General features: G+C 39.8%; 1 protein-coding gene across 1 annotated transcript in view; it reads left to right on the top strand.

Annotated features, from left to right (window-relative positions):
- Window positions 1-22,586, top strand: part of PATJ (PATJ crumbs cell polarity complex component) — a 325,629-nt gene that overhangs the window by 115,902 nt on the left and 187,141 nt on the right. The window contains exons 19-22 of the mRNA XM_051999546.1: window positions 8,162-8,278; window positions 11,359-11,751; window positions 17,005-17,128; window positions 21,707-21,869. Coding sequence (XP_051855506.1) covers window positions 8,162-8,278; window positions 11,359-11,751; window positions 17,005-17,128; window positions 21,707-21,869 — 797 coding nt within the window. The remainder of the gene's footprint in view (window positions 1-8,161; window positions 8,279-11,358; window positions 11,752-17,004; window positions 17,129-21,706; window positions 21,870-22,586) is intronic.

The following is a 22,586-nucleotide window of genomic DNA, read 5'->3' as shown; positions in this document are numbered from 1 at the left end:
TGTTTTGAAAACTTTGGACTTCCAGATTCTCTCCCTCACACCCATTAAGAAACCACATGTGAAGTTATATAAAACATTTCCATGAAAGTCATGTTGTGAAAGAAAACATAGATCTCCCACCCTAATAAAAAAAAAAAAACTTTCAAGAAAAATAAAGTTTAAAAAAAAGGGAGAGAGAGAGTATGCTTCAATCTGTATTCAGACACAATCAGTTCTTTCTCTGGGTATGGATAGGATTTTTCATCATAAATCTTTCAGAGTAGTTATGGGTCATTGTCCTGCTGAGAAAAGCAAAATCATTCATAGCTGGTCATTCCAGAACATTGCTATTACCTTGTATATAGTGCATTTTACTTTACTTGAATTCATGGAGGACTTCCCAGATTTTTATCGGAGAGCATCCAGCTCATCATTTCCCATAGAACAGTAATATTCCATGATAGTCTCTTATTCAGCCATTGCCCCATTGATGAATATCCCCTCAGTTTCCAATTTTTTGCCCTGAGAAGAGAGGTTCTACAAATATTTTTTATGTATTTAAATTTTTTTTTCTTTTGGTATTCCTGTCTAGTAGTAGTTGCTAGGTCAAAGGATATGCCCTTTGGGCATGGATCAAATCTTTTGATCATTTATCAATTGGGCCATAGCTCTTATATTTCCCTCCATTTATTCTATTCTCTCTATCATTGTATCCTGTCCCTCCTTAAATATATTTTGCTACTGATGCCTCCCTCCCCTAACAGGCCCTTTCTTTTATCACCCTCCCCTCTTCCTGTATCTCATTTCCCTCCTATTTTCCTCTAGGGTAAGATAAACTTTTATACTCATATTGAGATTATATTATTTCCTCTCTGAGCCAGTGAGGGTGAGATTTGTTCACTCTTTTGTTCTCCTCCTCTTCCCCTCTACTGTAAAAGCTTTTTCTTGCCTTTTTTTTTATGGCAGATAATTTACATCATTCCACTTCTCTCTTTTACTTTCTCCCAGTATATTTTTCTCTTACTTATTAATTTCAAAATTTTAAAAAGATTATCCCTTCAGAGTCAACTCATATCTGTGCCCTTTGTCTATATATACTCTTTTAAACTGCCATAATAATGAGAAAGTTCTGATGAGTTATCAGTGTCATCTTCCCAGGTAAGAATATAAACAGATAAACCCTGTTAAGTCCCTCTTGATATCATTTTCCTGATTACTTTATCATTCTTTTCCTGAATCCTGTATTTGAAAATTAGATTTTCTATTTAGCTTTGGTCTTTTCAGGATGAATGCTTGAAAATCCTCCATTTCATTGAATATTATCTTTTCCTCTAAAGCATTATGCTCAATTTTGCTAGGTAGGTGATTCTTGGGTATAATCCTAGTTCCATTGCTGTCTGGAATATCATATTCCAAGCCCACTGATCCTTTCATGTAGAAGCTGCTAAATCTTGTGTTATCCTGACCATGGCTCCACTATACTTGAATTGTTTGTTTTTGGATGCTAGCAATATTTTCTCCTGGACTTGGGAGTTCCAGAATTTGGCTATAATATTCCTAGAAGTTTTCATTTTGGGATCTCTTTCAGGAGATGATTGGTGGATTTTTTTCAATTTCTATTTTACCTTCTGCTTCTAGAATAACAGAACACTTTTCCTTGATAATTTCTTGAAAGATAATATTTAGGCAATTAGATAGACCAATAATTTTTAAATTATCTCTCCTGGATCTAATTTTCAAGTCAGTTGTTTTTCCAGTGAGATATCTCACATTTTTTTCCTATTTTTTATTTTGCTTTATTACGTCTTGATGTCTCACAAAATCACTAGCTTCCATTTGCTCAGTTCTGATTTTTAGGGAATTATTTTCTTCAGTAAGCTTTTGAACCTCCCTTTCCCATTTAACCAATTTTGCCTTTGCAAGCAGTCTTCTCATTAGCTCTTCGTATTTTCTTTTGTACCACTCTCAATTCTTTTCCTAATTTTTTATCTCTCTTATTTAGTTTTCAAAATCCCTTTTGAGTTCTTCTGTAGTCTGAGACAAATTTTAATTTTTTTTGGAGGCTTTGAATATAGGAGCTTTGACTTTGTTATTTTCTGAGTGTGTGTTTTGATCTTCCTTGTCACCATAATTACTTTCTATAATCAGAAACTTTTTTTGTTATCTGCTCCTTTTCCTAGCCTATTACTTTGCTTTTAAATCTTTGTTAAAATAGGGCTCTGTTTCCAGAGTGGAGGGTGTATTTCCCAAGTTTCAGAGATTTTGTGTAACTATTTTCAGAAATCCTTTTAGGAATGTAGCCACAAGCACTCTTTTCTGCCCTGGAAGTTCATCCCACTGTAGCTGTAAAAACGGGTGTGCTAAAGTAACAAAGTTATGCTTTACTGGCTCTGGAGCTGATGCTGGCGCTGAGGCTGGGGCTGCCCTAGTGCAGTCTACATCAGGTCTCCCTGCTGACCTCCCACTTTGTATCACAGACCTTTTCTACTCACCTTCTAAGTTGCTTTTGGCTGGAAAATGTTCTACTTTGTCCTTTTGGGTGTTCTGACACTCTAACATTTGTTTAGAGTCATTATTTAAAGGAATTTGGAGCAGTTTGGGGGAATGGTCAGATGTGTTCTTACCTTTAATCCGCCATCTTGGCTCTGCCACAAATCTTTTTTCTTAATATCTGTACTATCTAGCACTATGACCGACACATAGTAGGCACTATATAAAAGCTTATTCTATTTCCTTCTTCCCCATGACTAAAACTAGCAATCCCCCCCCCAACAGTTTTTTCTTCCTTTGCTATTGCAATATTTAGTACTCTTAGATTTTCCCTAAGGCATTTTCCTAAAGCCCTTTCTTGCCTTTGGACACAATCTGCAGTTTTTCCTTTTACTTCTCTGTTCTCCCCCTTTTTTCTGTCTTAGTATTAGATTCTTGTCATTTAACCTGAATTTTCACTCTTGTGCTTTCCATTATTTTCTTCCATGGCCCATCTGTCAGTATCTGTAACACTTCTCCCTTGCCCCAACATTCTTCATGTGACTATTTTTTTTTTTTTCATTCATGGTATCAACTGTGAGATCTCTGTCTCTGACTGTGACCTGTCTTTAATAGAATTGATCTTCATTTTCAACTGCCTAGAGGACCTCCATCACTCTGTATGTCTTGCTCTGTGTGTGTGTGTGTGTGTATGTATGTGTGTGTGTATGTGTATGTGTGTCTGTGTGAAGATGAATGGCGAGAGGGAAGTTTTCTATTTCTAAATGGCTATAGGCAACAGTGGTTTTTTCCTTCGCTCTCCTCAGGATTCACTAACTGGTGCTTAGAAATAGTTTCTCTTTGGTCTGAACTTATCTTTAAGATGAAGACTTTGCCGTAAATACGGGGGAGGAATAAATAAGACTGTAAATAGGTAGTCTAAGTCAAACATCCATCACAGATGGGAATTCTGGTGTATACCACAGTACATGGCACACAGTAGGTGCATAATAATGGTTGATTGATTGGTTAATTCTCTCTTCTCGATGCCATGACCACAATGAATTAGGCCCTTTACTTTACCATCTCCTTGGATTACTTCAATAACCTCTGTGGAGGACATGCATAAAATCTATATTCTGTGAATTTGGGGAAAATATTCTCTCCCCCAAAACAGTAATTACCAGGTTATGTAAATAGACATACTCTCAATCTGTGTTTTATTCAACAACAGGAAAAGCTTCCTGATACCTTGTGAAGGGCCTCTACTATCTTTGAGATCTCTTACCCCACCAAGATGGTATTTTGGGATTAATTAACTAAAGAAAAACCAAAAGAAACCTGATCTTCAGCTGCTCCTGAAGCAACAAGGTCAACAAGTTACAACCCTAAAGTCAAGAACTTCTTCCCTTCTTCCCCTTATGCTCTGTTACTCAATCTCCCAAATTAGGAAACTCGCTGAGCAGCTCTCAGTTGATAGGTTCCTCTAGCCCCCTGTGATGGTGCCCTGAGACTATATAAAATTTATGTAAATGCGTGTGGCTTCATTCTGTGGAGGTAATTGCTAATTAATCTTATTAATTAAAATAATCTTATACTTTATTTTTTAATTAAAACTTTTTATTTTCAAAATATATACATGGATAATTTTGAACATTCTCCCTTGCAAAACCTTATGTTCTAAATTTTTCCCTCCACTCCCTCCGCCAGATGACAAGTAATCTGATATATGTTAAATGTGCAATTCATCTATTTATATTTCTACAAATATCATGTAGCACAAGAAAAATCAGATCAAAAATCTTAGTTTCTAACCTTACCTTTTCATTGGTTGACCTTCAGTCAAATGAACCTAAGTGGGAAGAACTAGTCTTCTGTTGCATCTTTGAGTCCTCCTGATAGGTTTTTTCAGCCTCCAATCACCAACTTCTCCATTCCATCTAATTCATCTTTCATATTATTGGAATCTTTTGTATCTTTAATTCTGGTAATGTCATCCCCCTGCTCAGAATCCGTTAGTGTCTCACTTTTGGCTGCAGTATAAAGATCAAATCCATTGACCTCTCGTTCATGGCCGCACTGAGTGGACACTAATAGCTTGCACTCCTTAGGGTGTGTTCAGCTTGCTGTCTTGATCTTCCCAGATGCTGATATTCATCCCCTTCCCTAAGATTATTACATGGCTTTTTTTTCTGGAATTCGTCTAGACCTCTAGTCACTTCACAGCTTCTTCCTCTTTATAATGGCTATTCCTTGAGGTGACAGGATTGTTTCTCATTTTGTTTTTGTGATCTATCCCTAGTACATAACCCTCTGCCTTTTGTCTGGTTAATGATAATAATAGCTAGCATTTACAATTCACAAAGCACTTTACCGATATTAAGTCATTGGATCTTTACAACAACTCTACAAGGTAGGGACCATTATTATCTCCATTTTACAGATGAGGAAACAGGCAAAAAGAGGTTAGATGACTTGCCTAAGCTTACACTTTTCTCAATAAGTATCTGCGCAAAGTCTTCTTTTTTCTAAGTGTCCATTGTACCACTTGGCTCCCCAGGAGATACTTGGTAAATACTTGTTGATCAATAAAATACTTTGCTGTCCACAGTATATTAAAGCCCGACTGGATAATTCTCTTCTCCTTGAATAAGGCTTCAGCTTTCCCATCTCTCTGCCTTTGCTCATGCTATCTCCTGGAAGGACCATTCCTTGATTGGGTGCAAGGACTATTTAACTCATTTTAACGCTCAACATCCAACATAGTGCCTTCAACAGCCTGGCATGCAGTGGGTGCTTAATGACTGCTTGATTGTATGGAGCAATTGCTTAATAATTGCTTGTTTAATTGAATGTAGCTCTAAAGGTTCTAATCTATCAAAATATGCTTACTATCTGAGCTACCTCGAGGCTTTCTTCGAAGCAGGCTTTTTCTTACTCCGGAGGGATGAGCACCCCTTTGTGGCCTGCAGACCTCCCTGTCTCTTTGTTGTCCTACTAGCTTCCCGGACACGTAAAGACAGGGGATGTCAGGGAAATTCTAGAACTCGTGTTCTCCTTCCTGCGAGGAGGCCCGGCTGGGGACTCCCAGACTGTTTTAAAGAAAAACAAAGATCAGGAATTGGCCTGAGCCAGGCAAGATGATGTCCCGCTGGTTCTGGCAGAAGGGCGAATGCACAAACCACGGGCCCCCAAGTCTTTTGCTGACGGCTTTGCCAGTTGTGGGGTGGAAGCTCCCCAGGCGTTCCTTTTTCAGGCCATGGCTGCCAATGAGCTTGCAAGGGCAACGATGCAACTGGGGGAGAGGTCAGCGTGGTGACTCTTTCCTGCTAAGGGAGCTCTCCTCCCGGCGCGGTGCTATTGGCCCAGCTAGCTGTTTACAAGCTGTGATGTGAGATGCCTCTTGGCTCCGGCCTACAGTGGGTCTTTTCTGGCATCTTTATATTTGAAAAATATATACTTTTAAAGATTCCCATTTCCTGCATTTAATGAGGAACGTCTGTCCAATGCTTCCTTGTACATAGGCTTGCAGACTTTGCAAAAGAAACATGACTGAAGGTCTCGGACCTCAATCCTTGGCTCTCAGCATTTATGTGAGGAGACAAGACATACCTCCATGAAACAGGGAAAGAAGCTGACTGGGAGACTGTGGAAGGCCAATTGTGTGGGCTGGAAAAGGGCCTTTCTTTGTCTCCCAAGACTAAGGCTCCCAAAGCTCACCCAAAGGAGTTACATGGAGGCAGGTTAAATAATTGACCTGGGAGCCCACCATTAAATATCCCTGGCAGGATTGTCTGCTGGATTCCATGTCTTACTCTAACAATCTTGCTGCTTCCAAGACAGGAGGTCAAGAAAAGCTCGTGTGACCCCGGGCTTCTTTAAGAGAAGCCTGGCTTCCAGGCAAAAGGCAGTAATGGTGTTTTTGTCCTTGCCTGGGGTCACCCCCTGGTTACAGGGCACTGTCATTAAGTAGGTGGCCGGGAGGAGAAAAACCTTGGCATAATGCTATGGAAGGCTTAGCCAAAGCGATAGGGGATGTTTAGCCTGGGAAGCAGATTTGCTGTGGTTAGGGGCCAGGGGGCAGAGATGTACCAGAGATGGTAAGGTGCAGTCATGTGAAGGACTTGTTTGGCTTTTTATGTTTGACCCTAGAAGGCAGAAGCAGGGGGTGTGGATCACAGCAAAGCTGATTTAGCATTAATACGAGCAAAAGTGACCTAACAGTGAGGGCAACTCCAGGGTGGAATGGCCTGCCATGGGAGGTGATGGCTTCTCATTGAAGGTCTTTAGGCAGTACCAGAATGCTCTCTTGATATATATCTTCTGGAGTAGATTCTTGTTGGAGGATAAACTGGAACTTGAAAACCCTTCTCTGTTTCAGATTCTGCTGTTCTGATTGTGGTGGAATTGGGGAAATCAAGGTTGGAATTGTATAAGTGATGAAATAAGAAGACAGAATAAACATATTCTATTTAAAAAATTATTAATCATTTGTTTTTAATGTTACCTAAATTTTTCCTTGTATTTTCCCCCTTTTCCCCTCTCAAAATATTTTAACATAAAAAAAAAGAGATAACAAGGACTATTTTAATGAGAAAAAAAATAGTAAAAAAAGTCAGCAAAATTGATGAAAGTCTGTAGAAAAGATATTTGATAGTATATGTAGTATTCCATCCTTGTGGCCTCCTACCATGACAAAGTGTGTGTGGTTGGTTCTTCTGATAGTTCCTCTTTGAGACTTGCTTGTAACTTTTTAACATTCCCTTTTGATTGTTTTGTGCTTCTGTCCATTTACAACATTGTAATCATTGTGTATATTATTTGTTTTCTTTTTCTCCTTACTTTACTCTTCACCAGTTCATGGGAATCTTTCTAATTGTGTGTGTGTGGTTGAGGTTCTTCTGATATTTCCTCTTTGAGACTCCCTTGTAACTTTTTAACATTCCCTTTTGATTGTTTTGTGCTTCTGTCCATTTACAACATTGTAATCATTGTGTATATTATTTGTTTTCTGGTTCTCTTTTCTTTACTCTTCACCAGTTCATGGGAGTCTTTCTAATTGTGTGTGTGTGGTTGAGGTTCTTCTGATATTTCCTCTTTGAGACTTGCTTGTAACTTTTTAACATTCCCTTTTGATTGTTTTTTGCTTCTGTCCATTTGCATCATTGTAATCATTGTGTATATTGTTTGTTTTCTTGTTCTCCTTACTTTACTCTTCACCAGTTCATGGGAGTCTTTCTGATTCTCTGATTCATCACATTTATCACTTCTCTCCTGTTTCATGGTATGTTTATCCATTCTCCAAAGGGCATGTGCTTTGTCTCCAGTTATTTCCACAAAAAAAAAAAAAAGTCTCTATTTTGCTACATTTGCGGACTTTCTTTTTATCAGCTAGAATAAATCTCCAAAGTGATTTCTGGAATCTTTTTTTTTTGAGAGGTGCTCTCCAGTTTCAGGTGGAAACCTTGCATCCTTTCAAATATTAATTTTTAGGTTAGCTCCTTGTTCTATCATTTTTGAAAACTAATACATTTCCTGTTTGGGACATTAATTCTCCTTCCTTGTGTGTTTACATTACAGAGGGCTTCATTATTGAGAAATCCCAAGTACCTTTGCTTACTGGGAAAATTCAGATTCAACCTCAAGAGTGTTTGAAACCATCCTTTATTTGGTTTTTTTTTTTAATCGCACACATTTCTTGCTTTCTTTCCAGGTTGAAGGTAATGAGGAAAATGCTTGTATCTCACAACCAATTGCTTTTGAAGAAACACCTGATTACTCAGGACCCATGGAAGCAATGGACTCCCCTCTGATCCTGGAAGCTCCCTCGGTAGGGAACAGCTAGGTTTTCTTGTTTCAATAGACAGTTTACTTCTGGACAGTTTTACAAAGGAAGAAGTTTCATCTCATTTGGTTGTTTCCCCACAATTCCTGTATAGATGGAAATCGATTGCTCCTTTTTTTGGAAATGGGATCTATTAAGTCCTGAATTAAGCCACCTTCTTAAAAACTTAACCCTTTTTCTTGAAGATGGAAGTACTTCCTGTTAGGTTGCCTTAGCTTTGCTCCAAAGTGGTATGCTTAATGAGTCCTGTTTTAATTGACCGAGAATGATTTACTACCTCTTAACAGAATCCTGCGGTGATTCAATCAGTTAACTAGCATGTATTAAAGTGCCAATTATCTACTACATATGAGAGGCTGTGTAGCATAGTAGTTAGAGGGCCAGGAAGATCTGGATTTAAGTCTTGCCCCTCGCCCATATTAGCTGTTTGTTCTTGGGCACATCTCCAAACTTCTCCCTGTTCCCAGTTCTTTAAGACTAAATTATAGAGAAAGTGTTGAAATGCATTATTGGTATAATGTGGTTTTTTTTCTTTATCTGGGAGTTGCCTATACTCTTGAAAGCATAAGTATGGTAAAAGAAAAAAAAAATGTCAGGTACTATATTGGATGCTGAAGACATGAAACAAAGGGGATATATGCCTTTCCTTTTAGGAAATTCTGTAACTAGGCAACCCCATAAAATCATCTTGTTTTTCATAGTTCAGATGAGATCTTAGATAAGAAGCATGTCATACATGTTAGTGATGAGAAGGATCATACGGCCATTTCCCCATGAAACTAGACATACTCATCTTGCCAAATGGTCAACTTATTTTGCATTGCATCTGCTCTTGCTATTCGCTGTTGTGCTACAAAACTGTAGCTCTCTTCAACAAAACAGTCCCCTTTCATCATCCTATTAGAGATCACCTTACCATAAAAATTTTGAGGAAAGCAGCGTGGCAGTAGAAGTAATGCCCTAGGAGTCAGGATACTAGGATTCAAGGCCAGATTCAACCAAGTTGTTTCTTCTCTGTGAGCGTTGGATTTCCTTACCTGTAAAATGAAAAGTTGGACTTCGATGCTCTCTGAAGTCCATCCCTAATCTTATCCTTTTTGGATTTCAGTTTCTTCTACTCTAAAATAAAGGTCCTAAAACTGATGATTCTTGACATCCTTCCCTGCCTGGAACCAATAGTCCCATCACAACTCCCTTTTTTTCAGATCTCATTATTCTCCTCTATAAAATGAGAGTGCTGGTCTAGGTAATATTCTATGTTCTTGCAGTCCACAAACCCACCCTTTATCCCTGCTCATTTGAGGAAAAACGGCTCTAAAATGGCATCATTTGGATTCCTTAATCCATTGATGAAGCCAGTTGCTTTTGGGAATTTGTCCTTGTTCCTTATTTATTCCATTGCAATTCCATGTAGCTGTCGGCGAGAAAAGAATTGGTAGAGGAAGAAAATTCTCTGAACTCCTATCCCTGCACTTTCATATTAATGACACTTACAATAGAAAATGCAATTCATCTTCAGAAACCATTTCTTTACTGAGTGGAGGCAGGGCTTGAGAAAAGCATCATGGACCTGTTACCAAGAGCTTTTCTCTCTGAACCCATTACTGCCGCTGTTAAATATTAGAAAGCGTATCTCATTTAATGTCCTCGGGCAGCTTAAAGTCTGTTAGAGAGAGATTAGCCATGTGTCCGGGTCACTGCAAAGCTATCTAAAATGTGGGTTTTGCACACTTTGAGGATTTGTAATTTTCTTGGTGAACATATTCTTTCCATGTGCCAAAGGTCTATCTTCTCTCTTACTTCTTGGATGGTTTTTGAGAGTTACTATAGTTTAAAAAAAATCATTGTCCCATGGATCCCTCCAACAACTAGAAGCCTCCTGCTTAACCTACCTATTTAACAGGACCATGTATATTTAAAATGTTTTGCTTATACTTTTCTGTCTAGTGGCAGCTAGGCAAAGCAATGGCTAGAGGCACCATGCCTGGAGTCAGGAAAGACCTTCAAGCAAATCCAGCCTTACTGTGTGATCCTGGACAAGTCATTTAACCTATTTGCCTCAGTTTCCTCATCTGTAAAAGAGATATAATAATAATAACACTTACCTCCCAGGGTTGTTATTAGGATCAAATCAGGTAATAATTGTAAAGCACTGAGCATGGTGCCTGAGGGCACACAGTAAGTCCTATATAAGGGTTAGCTAATATCTTATTGTCTCTGCCTCATAGAATATAACATCCTTGAGGATAGGGGCTAGTTCTCTTTCATATTTATATCCCTCTGGAGCACACTGCTCAATGCAGAAAAATAAGGATAGGGCTATAGCTATGATTTTGATGGGAGATAATCCTCCCTTTTTGAAAACATATTGAATTCCCAACTTATCTTTCAGGTACTTAGTACACTAGAAGCTAAATTAAATGGTTTTATCTGTTGTCATGCAACATTGCTTTGTCCCTTCTCCAGTCCCCTCCAAGATAACCTCTTCCCTTATATTAAATAATTTTTTAAAAGTTCCAAAAAAACTAACCAAAATATTAAAAAAAAACTCTGGTGTTTGATGTTAGCGTTCTATTCCCATGGTGCATCGGACCCATTTGGTCCTGACCAAAGCTTGATCACAATTTTGAAAAGTTTAATTTTTAAATTAAATCAGGATCACGGTTATTATGACATTTATAATTTAATGAAAACAAGAATGATGGATGTTGGAGGCCATAAGGTAGTTAATGTATACAGGAGGTTTGTAAGTAACCCACTCACCTTGCCCGAGGCAAATTTTTCTCACTGCTGATTTTTAGTGCTGGTGACCCTCCTGGGAAGCAGGTAAGCTAGGAACACACTGTGTGAGGCTGGCTGATGTGACGTACTTCTTTGCGGTGCCCTTGCAGGATACGCTGTACAGAGGGGATACATGCATAACACTGGCAGGTGGTTAGAGGGAAAGCAAACAGGGTCTCCTCGCTGGGGGAAGAGCCAGCCAGTGATTTTTAAATTCCCAAATTGGGCTCATGTAAAATACAGCCTCGAGATCCTCAGTTTATGTTCCACACATTTGTCCGTAGGAATTCCGAGATGATTCCTTCCTTCGTGAAGAAGACTTGGAGGAGCCTTTCCTTGACTTGGGAAGGACATTCCACGGACAGTCCAAAGAAATCAACAGTACTCAAGAGGCGTGGGAGATGCACGCTTTCCTGAAGCCCCGAGCACCGGAAATGGGAGAAGAGAGAGAGATGCTGGTGGATGATGTGTATGACTTCCAGGATATCTTTCAGAACGTGGATCTGTATTCTTCATCACTGGGCAAGAAGGATCTTCCTCTCTCTGCAGGCCAGGATTTTCACTTTGGCACCCAGTGGCTAAGTCATCCAGCGACCTATGAAGCTCATGATCTGAGATCCATGGTGCACCCGACTTCCCAAGAGCTAGCTCAGAACAGATACAACAGTGAAGCAATGGTAAGAAATCCTAACACGTCCCTTTCTCTCCTTCCTCTCCCTTCATGGGGTCTCTCTCCTTCATGGCGTCTGTAAATTATAAAGTACCTCTATTTCTCTGCTAGTTTTCACTTTAAATGATGATTATGGCATTTTTGAGATGTCTTCCCATTGCGAAGAATTAGTTAATGCTTTATGGGAGATGACACATGGTTAGATGGAAGCCAGGGGATCTTTGATTCATTCTGTATCCTCGATGGACTGTAATTTCATCAGTTTTGGCACGTCCTCCACCGGCTCCGACCAAGAGCCCCGGGTGATTTCACAGACAGACAGATGGTGTGTTGGAGAGTTTTCTTGGTTGGGAAAAACATCCCCCGAGGCCCCTGGGATGATGAGTCTCTTTGTATTAGATTGGCTGGACCGGTCATTTGAGGACAGACACACATGGGGTTGGCTCATGGTCACAGCCTCCAACGCTCATCTCGGGGGCTGCCTCTTTCTGGAGGACTTTCCTGATTTCCCCCATTGTTAGTATCTTGCATCCTATCGCTGTAAATACCCTGTATTGCTTTGTCTATGTACCTAGGCCATCTCTCTAGAGGAATAGGGGCAGGGAGGGTCTTTTTGGATCCTTTATATCTAGCCCAGTGTCTAGCACATAATAGGTACTTAATGATTGAATAAACAAATCTGTGAACCAAAAACATTCATTCAGAGATTGCACTTTGCCAAGCCCTGTGTTGTTTGCAGGGGAATGGCACAAATACAAATCATAAATACTTGTGGATTTCCTGATGCACTAAGTTTGAAGTCAGAGTATGGGATTTCCAACCGGCCAAAGACTATATAATCTTATTTTTTCTTTTTTTCTGAGGCAGTTGGGGTTAAGTGACTTGCTCAGGGTCACACAGCTAGGAAGTGTTAAGGGTCTGAGATCAGATTTGAACTCAGGTCCTCCTGATTTCAGGGTTGGTGCTCTATCCACTGAACCACCTAGCTGGCCCAAGTATATAATCTTGAGTAAGCCATTTGCCCCTTTAGTACCTCAGTTTCCATATCTGTAACTACTCCCAAATGATTGTTTTGCTACAGTGAGGTCCAGGTGAAGTTGGAAAACATTATTTTCAATGACTACAGTTTTGTCATTTTCTTCAGCTCTGTTCAGCAGCTCCTGGTTAACATTAGGAGGGGGAGAATGGGGAGAATCTAGGCCTGAGGTTTGGCAGGAGAAGAGTGTTGATAGATCTCAGAGGGTGGAAGGGGATGTGGATGAGCCAGCTCACTCTAGGGCAGAGATTGGAGAAGCAGCAAAGTCATGTGTTGACAGTGTCTGAGAAGATCCTGAGTGAAGGAGAATGTGTAAGGGGTTTGGAGGGATGAGGAACAGGGAATCGTAGAATGATGGAAAGTTTGGATTGTGGAAGGGGAATATTTTGGGGAGACCCCTGGGTATGGCTGAGGTCATTTGAAGGAATAGGACTGAAGGAGGTTAATTTGCTTCAGGGAACATCCGTGTGAATGTCAAACAGCATGTATTTAGGGTGAGGGTTAGTGGAAGACAGGGAGAATGACCTGGGCCAGGTACCATGATGGCAACAATAACATGGACAATTTTAATGGAGTGAAATTGGAAGGAAGAGGGTTTTCTGAGTGATGAAAGAGTATAGACATGTCAGCAGTGAGCCAGAAGTGTTCCAAAGCCTTCTTAAAGAGCAGTGTGTTGGGGCTGTCAGTGAAGGCACAGCCAACACTCAGTTTCCATTTCTTTCAAAATGAGGGTGATTGACTAGACAGCCTCTGTCGCTTCCTGCTGCCGCTAATCTCTGATCCTTCAGTCCTGTGACCTTCTCAATATTCCAGAGAGTGTGATGTTTGCTTAGAAAGAAAAGATCTGGAAAGCTAGTTAGGGCCTCCTTCCCTCCCCTCCCCAGCTTCTGCGTCAGGCCCTTTCAGGTTAGTATTCCATTCCCCAAGATGGCAAACCCAAGTGGATTTTTTTAATTGCCGAGATTTTTTTTTTTTTGGTAATATTTGTTTGTGTAAATGTGATGCTCCTTAGCTAGGGGTTTTAGAACCATGATTTCTTCTAATGTTGTCATAATCCACAAGGCTTCCAGCACATTTAGCTATTTTTGCTAAGCCACCAGCAGCGCCCAGCATGGATGGCTTACAACTGCATTTCCTAGACCGGCTTTTGTTCCCAGAGTGTCATCGCAGAAGATGAGAACGGAGACTAATGGAGATTTAGGCTGCTTTTGCCTCAGGGCGGTTTCTATGGCGCTAATTGACCTCATTTTTCTGTGATTTTATTTGGCAAAACTGTTATTGTTTCCTTGTACTCCAAGATATTCCTTTTCCTCTCTTCATCCCCTCTGTCAGATGTTGGCTCCTCATTCAATTTCTCCCACTTCTAGAACAAAATAAACTCTTTTCTGGCCTCCCAGTAGTGGCTTTTTCTCTTGGCCAGTCAGAGAATCTTAAGTATAAGGTGGGAAAGGGACTTCAGGCTGCCTCATCTAACCCCTCTTATTTTTCAGATGACGAAGCTGAAGTAAAGGGAATTGGCCAAAAGTCACAGAGGTCACTTCTAATGTTCGGTGTCTCTGGCCTGTAAGATTCTTTCCCCCACATTCATGATGCTGATGGGAAATGGTTCTACTTCTGTTCTCTCAAACCTTGGCTTTGGGGGCAGAAAGTACTAGACTGTCAGGAAATTTTTTTAATTTTAAATAATAGCTTTTTATTTTCAAACTATGTGCAAAGATAGTTTTCAACATATACTCTTTTTTTTTAATATTTTATTTCATTTTATATTAACTTTATATTGACAGAATCCATGCCAGGGTAATTTTTTTACAACATTATCCCTTGTACTCGCTTCTGTTCCTATTTTTCCCCTTCCTCCCTCCACCCGCTCCCCTAGATGGCAAGCAGTCCTATATATGTTAGATATCAACATATACTCTTACAAAACTTTGTGTTTCACATTTTTTGTCCATCCCTTCCCCTCTAGACAGCAAGTAATCCATTATATTTTAAACATGGGCAATTCTTCTATGCATATTTTCATAATTATCTTGCTGCCCAAACAAAATCAGATCAAAAAGGGAAAAAATGAGAAGGAAAAAAAAAAGCAAACAACAACAAAAAAAATGAAATACTATGTTGTGATCCACACTCAGTCCCCACAGTTCTATGGATGCAGATGGCTCTCTCCATCACAAGACTATTGGAATTGGCCTGAATCATTTCATTGTTGAAAAGTGCCAAGTCCATCACAATTGATCATCACATAATTGTTGTTGTATGTAATTATCTCCTGGTCCTGCTCATTTCACTCAGCATCAGTTCCTGTCAGTCTCTCCAGGCCTTTCTGAAATCCTCCTCCTGATCATTTCTTACAGAACAATAATATCCCATAACATCCACATACCATAACTCATTCAGCCATTTCCCAACTGATGGGCATGCACTCAGTTTCCAGGTCCTCATCCCTACAAAAAGGACTGCTTCAAACATTTTTTGGACTTGTAGGTCCTTTTCCCTTTTTTATAATCTCTTTGGGATACAGAGCCAGCCGACACTGCTGTTTGGATCAGTTCACAATTCCACCAACATTGTATTAGTGTCCCATTTTTCCCACAAACCCTCCAACATTGGTCATTATCATTTCCTGTCATCTTAACTAATATAAGAGATATGAGGTAGTACCTCAGAGTTGTCTTCATTTGTATTTCTCTGATCAGTGGTGATTTAGGGCATTTTTTTCATATGGCTAGAAATAGTTTCAATTTCTTCATCTTAAAATTGTCCCTTTATATTCTTTGACCATTTATCAATTGGAGAATGGCTTGTATTCTTATGAATTTGAGTCCATGCTTTACATATTTTAGAAATGAGGGCTTTATCAGAGCTTTTGAATATAAATCCCCCTTCCCCCTTCCCCCCCAGTTTTCTGGTTCTCTTCTAATCTTGTCTGAATTAGTTTTGTAGGTATAAAAACTTTTTAGATTAACATAATCAAAATTACCCATTTTGCATTTCATATTGTACTCTTGTTCTTCTCTGGCCATAAATTCCTTCCTTCTTCACAGATCTGAGAGGTAGATTATCCTTTGTTCTTCTAATTTGCTTATAATATCACTTTATGTCTAAATCATGAGTCCGTTTCTTTCCTATCATGGATTTTGGATTCTCTGTTCCTCCACCGAGCGACATTTTATTATAAAAAAGAGGCTACAGTCTACTTACACCCTCCATCCATCTCTTCTTTCCTCATTGAAAATGGCATTGGTATTCAGTTGGATAGTGAGTCTATTGGCCCAGGTATTCGGTACGGGCTCTGAAGATAATGAGTTAGTCCCAGAATTGATTAGGAGAGAGGAAATAAGGCCCTAGACTGAATTGGAGAAATGGCACATTCTTCCTGAAAAGGCTTGGGTGAGTGGCTGGAGTGCCGGATTTGGACTGGAAGACCCGAGTTCATATGTCTCCTTAGACATTTCCTAGCTATGTGACTCTGGGGTAGTCACTTACTCTTCTCATTCTGAGACTCCTTACTTATTCAAGTGGGTAATAACAACATTCATTTTGCAAGACATTGTGAAGATCAAATGAGAAAAGATATATAAAGCATTTTGCAATCCTTGAAAAATACTCTCACTTTTTCTCTGTCTCTTGTCTCTGTTTCTCTCTGTGAGTCTCTTTCTGTCTCTTTCCTTTTCATTCCTTCCTTCTCCCCTTTTCTTATTGTTATTGCCACCATTATTATTAGAAGATGCATAATTTTCCTGTTTGTTTGCAAGCCTTTTAAGACCACTTTTCCCAAGGAATCCCAATTACTTCTAATTATAAGGACTTCAAAATATAAATATAAATATACACCAGAAAAATATATTATCCTTCATGATGAGCCTCAAGAAAGCATCAAACCATTAGCCAATTGGCCATTGGTTACTGATAGTTTATCATGCTCCTGACATTGTCCTTCATGATGAATCTTAAGGAAACATCAAACCATCAGCCAGTTGGCTATTGGTCACTGATATTTCATTATTTTTTACATTTTATTATATATAATATTATAATTATAATATAGTTTATATTATTTTAATTTATTATTATTTTATTGTCATTTGCGGACATTGTAGCTTGGTACCTTGTCCTCAGAAGCTTCCATTCTCTCAGATAAGAAAAGTCGCTTGCTATTTGCCAATCGATATTTCTCCCGTGATATCATTCTAACATGTTTCTCTTTCTCTTCCTCTCCAGATCAATGAAAATTTTGGGAACGCTTCCCTGTCCGTCATCACTTCCTCTGAAGGCGACATGTGCCAAGGCATTTTTGGTGACCTTGACAACTCCGAATCCATCACAAATAGCGGCTTGGATTTAGGTTTGTGATTTGGGTTGCCCACGAATGGCAATTGCTTAAATTTTGTTTCTGCCAAAGCAGCTTTTGAATATACTCGATCATTTCAATCCTTTTGATTCCATCCAAATTCAAATCCTGATTTGATTTCATGAATTCAGGAAATTCCTCATCTGGATAGACCTTAGTCTAGGTGCTCATAAAACAAATGATTTTCATCTTGCTTTTAGAGGGTGGAGGTTCTGCTTTGAAGCAATCTTGCATTGTTGTTTTTCTGCCTCGTTAAGCTTTTTATTCTTAAATAGAGAACAATGCTAACGCCAGTACTATGGACTAAAATCAGAGAATTACAAATAAATCTCTGCTAATCTATATTAAAAACCCTGTTTCCATTAAACCACACTGTGAGCTCATGGAATGGAGCTGTTAAATATGAATATGGAAAGGCAAAGTTTAAACATTTATGAAATGCTGCACTAGCTCTCTAGGTTAGGGCCAATTTTTGATACATTAAGAACTCTACTTTGCTGTTAATGTATACAATCCACCGTAGTCCTTTTTAGACTCAAGATTGGTTCTTGTATCCAAAAGAGAACTTTTCTTTGAAAACCTTTTTTTGGGAAGAGAATGAGGGAGCTGAAATGATTGCTGCCTCCGGTGTGATCTTAATACTGTTTGCCATTATGAGATTCTATTATGACACAGAAATTGACAGTCTACTGTGATGTTTCCACTTCATGTTTAAAGTGCCTACTATGTGCCTGGCACTGGGGTTATGACAAACTGAAACCTGACCCTTTTTTGGGTAGCTTACCTTATGTTGGGGAAGTGTTACATGACCTTGGAGTAAACATGAGTAGTAATTGCCCAGCATTCCATTTTTGTTTTTCGTTGTTCTTTTCATTTTCATTATTGTTGCCACCATGTAGTTTATTCTCCCAATTTTAGATACTAGTTCATATACATCTTACTTTACTTCTCTGAATTCCTCTTGCTCATTACACACTTGAAAGTCTGCAAAGTCAATTTTCTCACAGAGCCTCTCAGGCTCAGAGGAAAATTGACTTGTTCATGGTTGTCCAGGTTAACAAGCAGAACACCTGAGATGTGATGCTTTCGGAACATCTTCCTCCCCTTCTCTGTCCCCTCCAAGCCTAATGAATCAGCGCTGGATGCTGTCAAGGATGATTCTCAAATAACCTTTTAACTGAGTTTTGTACATAAAATTGCATCTTAGTTGTATGAGGCAGAAAAACAGCACATTTTTATAGCATCTTCAGGAATTCAAATAAAGCCTCAGACACTAGCTGTATGATCTTAAGCAAGTCATTTAATCCCATTTGCCTCAATTTCCTCATCTGTAAAATGACTTGGGTGAAGAAAGAAATGGCAAACTACTTCATTAAGTTGCCAAGAAAACCCCAGATGAGATTGTGAAAAATCAGCAATCTCATGACAGACCACCTGCACAGTTACATAAATGTGAAGATTATAGGCAAGACCTGCCCCAATCATCCCTCTACATTTATATTTTAAAAGTTTGTGTTTATTTTTCTGTGAGGATATTGGATCCCTTTCATCTTCCCCAGTACAAGATAAGCTCCCTGAGGGCAGGGAGTGCTTGCTGCATTTGGCATTATATCCTGGCCCTCTTGTCTTTTACACAAGTCAATGCTTAATTTTTGATTCTTGAGGGGCAGCTAATGACAGAGTGGATAGAGCATCAGCACTGAGTCAGGAGAACCTGAGTTCCAATCTAGCCTCAGATACTTGATACTTAATTAGCTGTGTGACCCCAGAGAACTCAATTAACCCCAATTGCTTCACCAAAAAACAACCAAAAAATATATATATTCTTGACTAGCCAATGACAGCCTTGGAGAAAGGAGTTCTGGATTTAAATTCAGAAGAACTGACTGACTTGTGAGTTCCCCGTTAGCTGGCTGACTTTGAAGAATCCTGCTTTCTTTTTCATGCTGTGATTCAGTTTATTTCTTTCTTTCTATCAACTTATTTGCAAGTGTTTATGGAACCTCCTTTGTAATATAGCACAAATTTTCCTAGGCTCAAAATTCTCTTGCCTTTTATCCTTTCCCAATTTTATATTCTCACCTCACAAAATATTTGTATTTCAGGGCTTTCTTTTCTCCTTTACCCCAGAGGATCAGTCTGCTTTTCATCCTGAAAATCTCCTTTCTTTGAACTTCCCCGCCTCTTTTGATGTCGCTATGCTCCTTTCTCATAGCATTTACTCCACAACTCCTGGGCTTCTTGTCTACTTTTTACTTTTTCATGACCCCCGGGGTCCTGTTGATTTGACTGCTGAAAATACCTGTAAGCCATCCAGATGGTCCAGTGGCTAGAGCCTAGCCTCAGGAAGATCCCTGAGACCCAGTGAGGTTAAGTGATTTATTTGCTTAAGAGAACAGAGGCAGCAAGAACAGAAAGGGCTTGTCTTTCTGTCCTGTGAGTCTCGTTAAAGGCTTTGAGCTGCTCTCACAAGACAACTAGCTGAGGGAGTTTGTCCTAGAGAAGAGATTAATCTTGTTTTCATGTTTGGTGGATGGACAGCCATTTGTCCATTGTCTTTCTTGTCTTTTCCACAGCACTGGACACCACTGATCATCTTTTCCCTATAATTTCCTTTTTCTGGTTTTCAGGACAATGCATTCCCTTGATTTTCTTCCTCCCTCTCTGACCACTTCTTCTTAATCTATTACCACCTCGTTATGCATCTGTATCTATCTCCTAACTGGGAATGGCCTCCAAAATCTCCAAAATTCTTCTGTTCTCTCCATATGTTTGGTGACCTCAGCTCACATGGACTCAATCATCTCTGTGCAGGGGGTGTTCAGTTCTGGCTTCCACCCCCCATCTTTCTCCTGTGTTGTCATCATTAGGAACATGACAGACATTTTGAACCAGATTTCCCCTGGGCATCTCACTCAGCATGTGTAAATATGAACTCACAAAATTTCCCCAAACCCTCTCCCCTTCTGCCCTTTGTATTTCTGTGCAGAACCCCATCATCCTGGCAGTTATTTGGGGTCACAAGCTCCCATCATCTATGATGGCTCATTCTCTCGTTTCCCCCAGCTCCAAAACAGGCTGCCAAATAATAGTGTCTTTCCCCTCTCTCTCCATCCTTCCCTCTTCCATTCATAAAGCTCCTCTTTTGTTCAAGCTCTCATCCCTGCTTGCCTGGAGTAGTGGCAATAACTTTTAATTGGTCTTCCTGCCTCAAATCTCTTCCCACTTTTACCTCCCTTTGACAGAGCCGCTAAAGTACTTTTCCAAAAAACCATTTTGATCTCCTACTCAATAAATTCTAACGGCTCCTTACTGGCTGCTAAGTAACCCAATGAATGGAGTGGCCGTCCATAAGACAGGAAGACTCATCTGTCTGAGTACAGATCTGGCTAAAGACACTTCCTAGCCATGTGATCCTGGGCAAGTCACTTTACCCTCTTTACCTCAGTTTCCACATCTGTAAAATGATTAAGAAGGAAATGGCCAACCACTCTAGAATCTTTGCCAAGAAAACCCGAAATGGGGTCATAGAGAACAAGAAACAACTAAATAAATATTTCCCTATTGGTGCTGTAAATAAATATAAATCTTCTCTTATCTTTTAAAGGCATTCACCTGCCCCCTGCCTATTTTTCCATACTTATGGTACATTATTTCTCTTCCCATCCCAGTCAGACTTGCTATTTTACTTCTTAATGTCCCTTAGAAACAACTCTCCATTTCCTCTCCCCATGCTTTTGCATTAGCTATCCCTCATGCCTGGAATGCCCTCCTCCTTACCTCTGTTTCTTATTATTTTTGTCTTCCTTCAAGGCTCACATTAAAACCTGTTCTATATAGGAAACCTTTCCTGATTCTGCCCATTCTACCTCCTCCTGCCTTGTCTTCCAAGACAACCAAATTATCTTATAAAATGCTGGGCAGATTTCAAAGTACTACATAATGCTCGGTATCATTATCATCATTAGTGTTGCTGTTGGTTTATTTTGTATAGGGCTGTATCTAGTCCAGTTTTCCTGTTTTATCAAAGAAAGTCAGAGGCATTAAGCCTAAGGTCACACAGCCAGTAAGGAAGGAGCAGAAGGAATTGTTCTCAGTTTCCTTGACTTTCAATCTTTCCCTCTTTCTATTTTGCTATATTTCAGAGATGAAAAAAGGAAAGTGTTTTTAACTTTTATTTTTTTTACTGTTTTTATTTTATTTTTTCATATTATTAAAGCTTTTTCAAAACTTGCATGGCTAATTTTCAACATTCACCCTTGAAAAACCTTGTGTTCCAAATTTTCCCCCCCTTTCCCCCACCCCATCCCCTAGATGGAAAGTAATTCAATATATGTTAAACACGTACAATAAGGAAAGTCTTTTTCCTAAGTGTGTATATATTTATTGACGTTGCATCTAGTTAGTATTTACATGTCAGCATGGTGTTCTACTCCTTGAGGGCCGGAACCACCTAATTTTCTTTGTTCTGTCCCCCAGTCTAGCTAGAAGTAGGAAAAGCTTAGGAAATGGCATGGACCCGGATGACTTGGCTTTTCTGTTGCTAACTGTACTGCTTTTTTTGCCCCCCAGGCCTGAGGATGGCAAGTGCTTCAGAAGGCCCCGAAATGCTGGTTGATCTCCCTGCAGTAGTCCAAGGGAGCGAGGGGGAGGACGTGCCAGTCTATCGGCTGCCTCACAAGCGAGGGCTCTCCAAGACTGGAGTGCTACCATCTAAATATGCCTCAGAAACATGGTATGCTACCCCTGCCCCATTATCGGGCCTTTCTCTCCTCCCCTTCCTTTGAATGCTTTCCCTTCCCCTCCATTCACCTCCATCTAGCTGTTCCTAAACACCTTTTCTTTTAAAGTTACCTTCCATTAATCTCCCACGAATAGTACTATAACCGGTATACTGTAGGTGCTTAATAGCAGATTCATTGTTCAGCAGATCTGCTCTGTTTATATACTTGACATTCCCTCCTTTAGACTGTAAGTTCTTTAAAGACAAGAACTCTTGGCTTTTTCTCTGTATTCTCAGTGCTTGGCACAGTACCAGACCCATTGTAATGCTGACTAGCATCTGATTCATTGAATTGTAATATATTATCAAAAGGAGGTTGAATTTTGTGTTTGTCAAGGTGTCAGATTCTCCACTGTTTTAAAACACTTTCCCCTGGTTGTTAATTGACTGACTGATGCAGGTAACCCTTCTGGGAATGTTCTCCATTAGGTTTATCTCTGTCCTTTCCAAAGGCTGGCCCTTAATGCCGAGCCCCTGGGCGGCCGAGGTGGGCTGCCCAGATGGTTTCCACAGGATCAGGGTCAAGAGCAGTTTCACACATCTGCACGTCCACCCCCCTCATTTTCCAGATGGGGAAATCTGCTCTTGATATCTCGTGTACCAGGAAGATAAAGACCATGGCCGTCCTCATCCCACGAGACTGTCTGGCGCGCCTTTTCCCATGAAGTT

Source organism: Antechinus flavipes, chromosome 4, assembly GCF_016432865.1.
Source record: "Antechinus flavipes isolate AdamAnt ecotype Samford, QLD, Australia chromosome 4, AdamAnt_v2, whole genome shotgun sequence".
In the NCBI taxonomy this organism is placed as follows: domain Eukaryota; kingdom Metazoa; phylum Chordata; class Mammalia; order Dasyuromorphia; family Dasyuridae; genus Antechinus; species Antechinus flavipes.
This window is presented reverse-complemented; position numbering and strand designations above follow the sequence as displayed.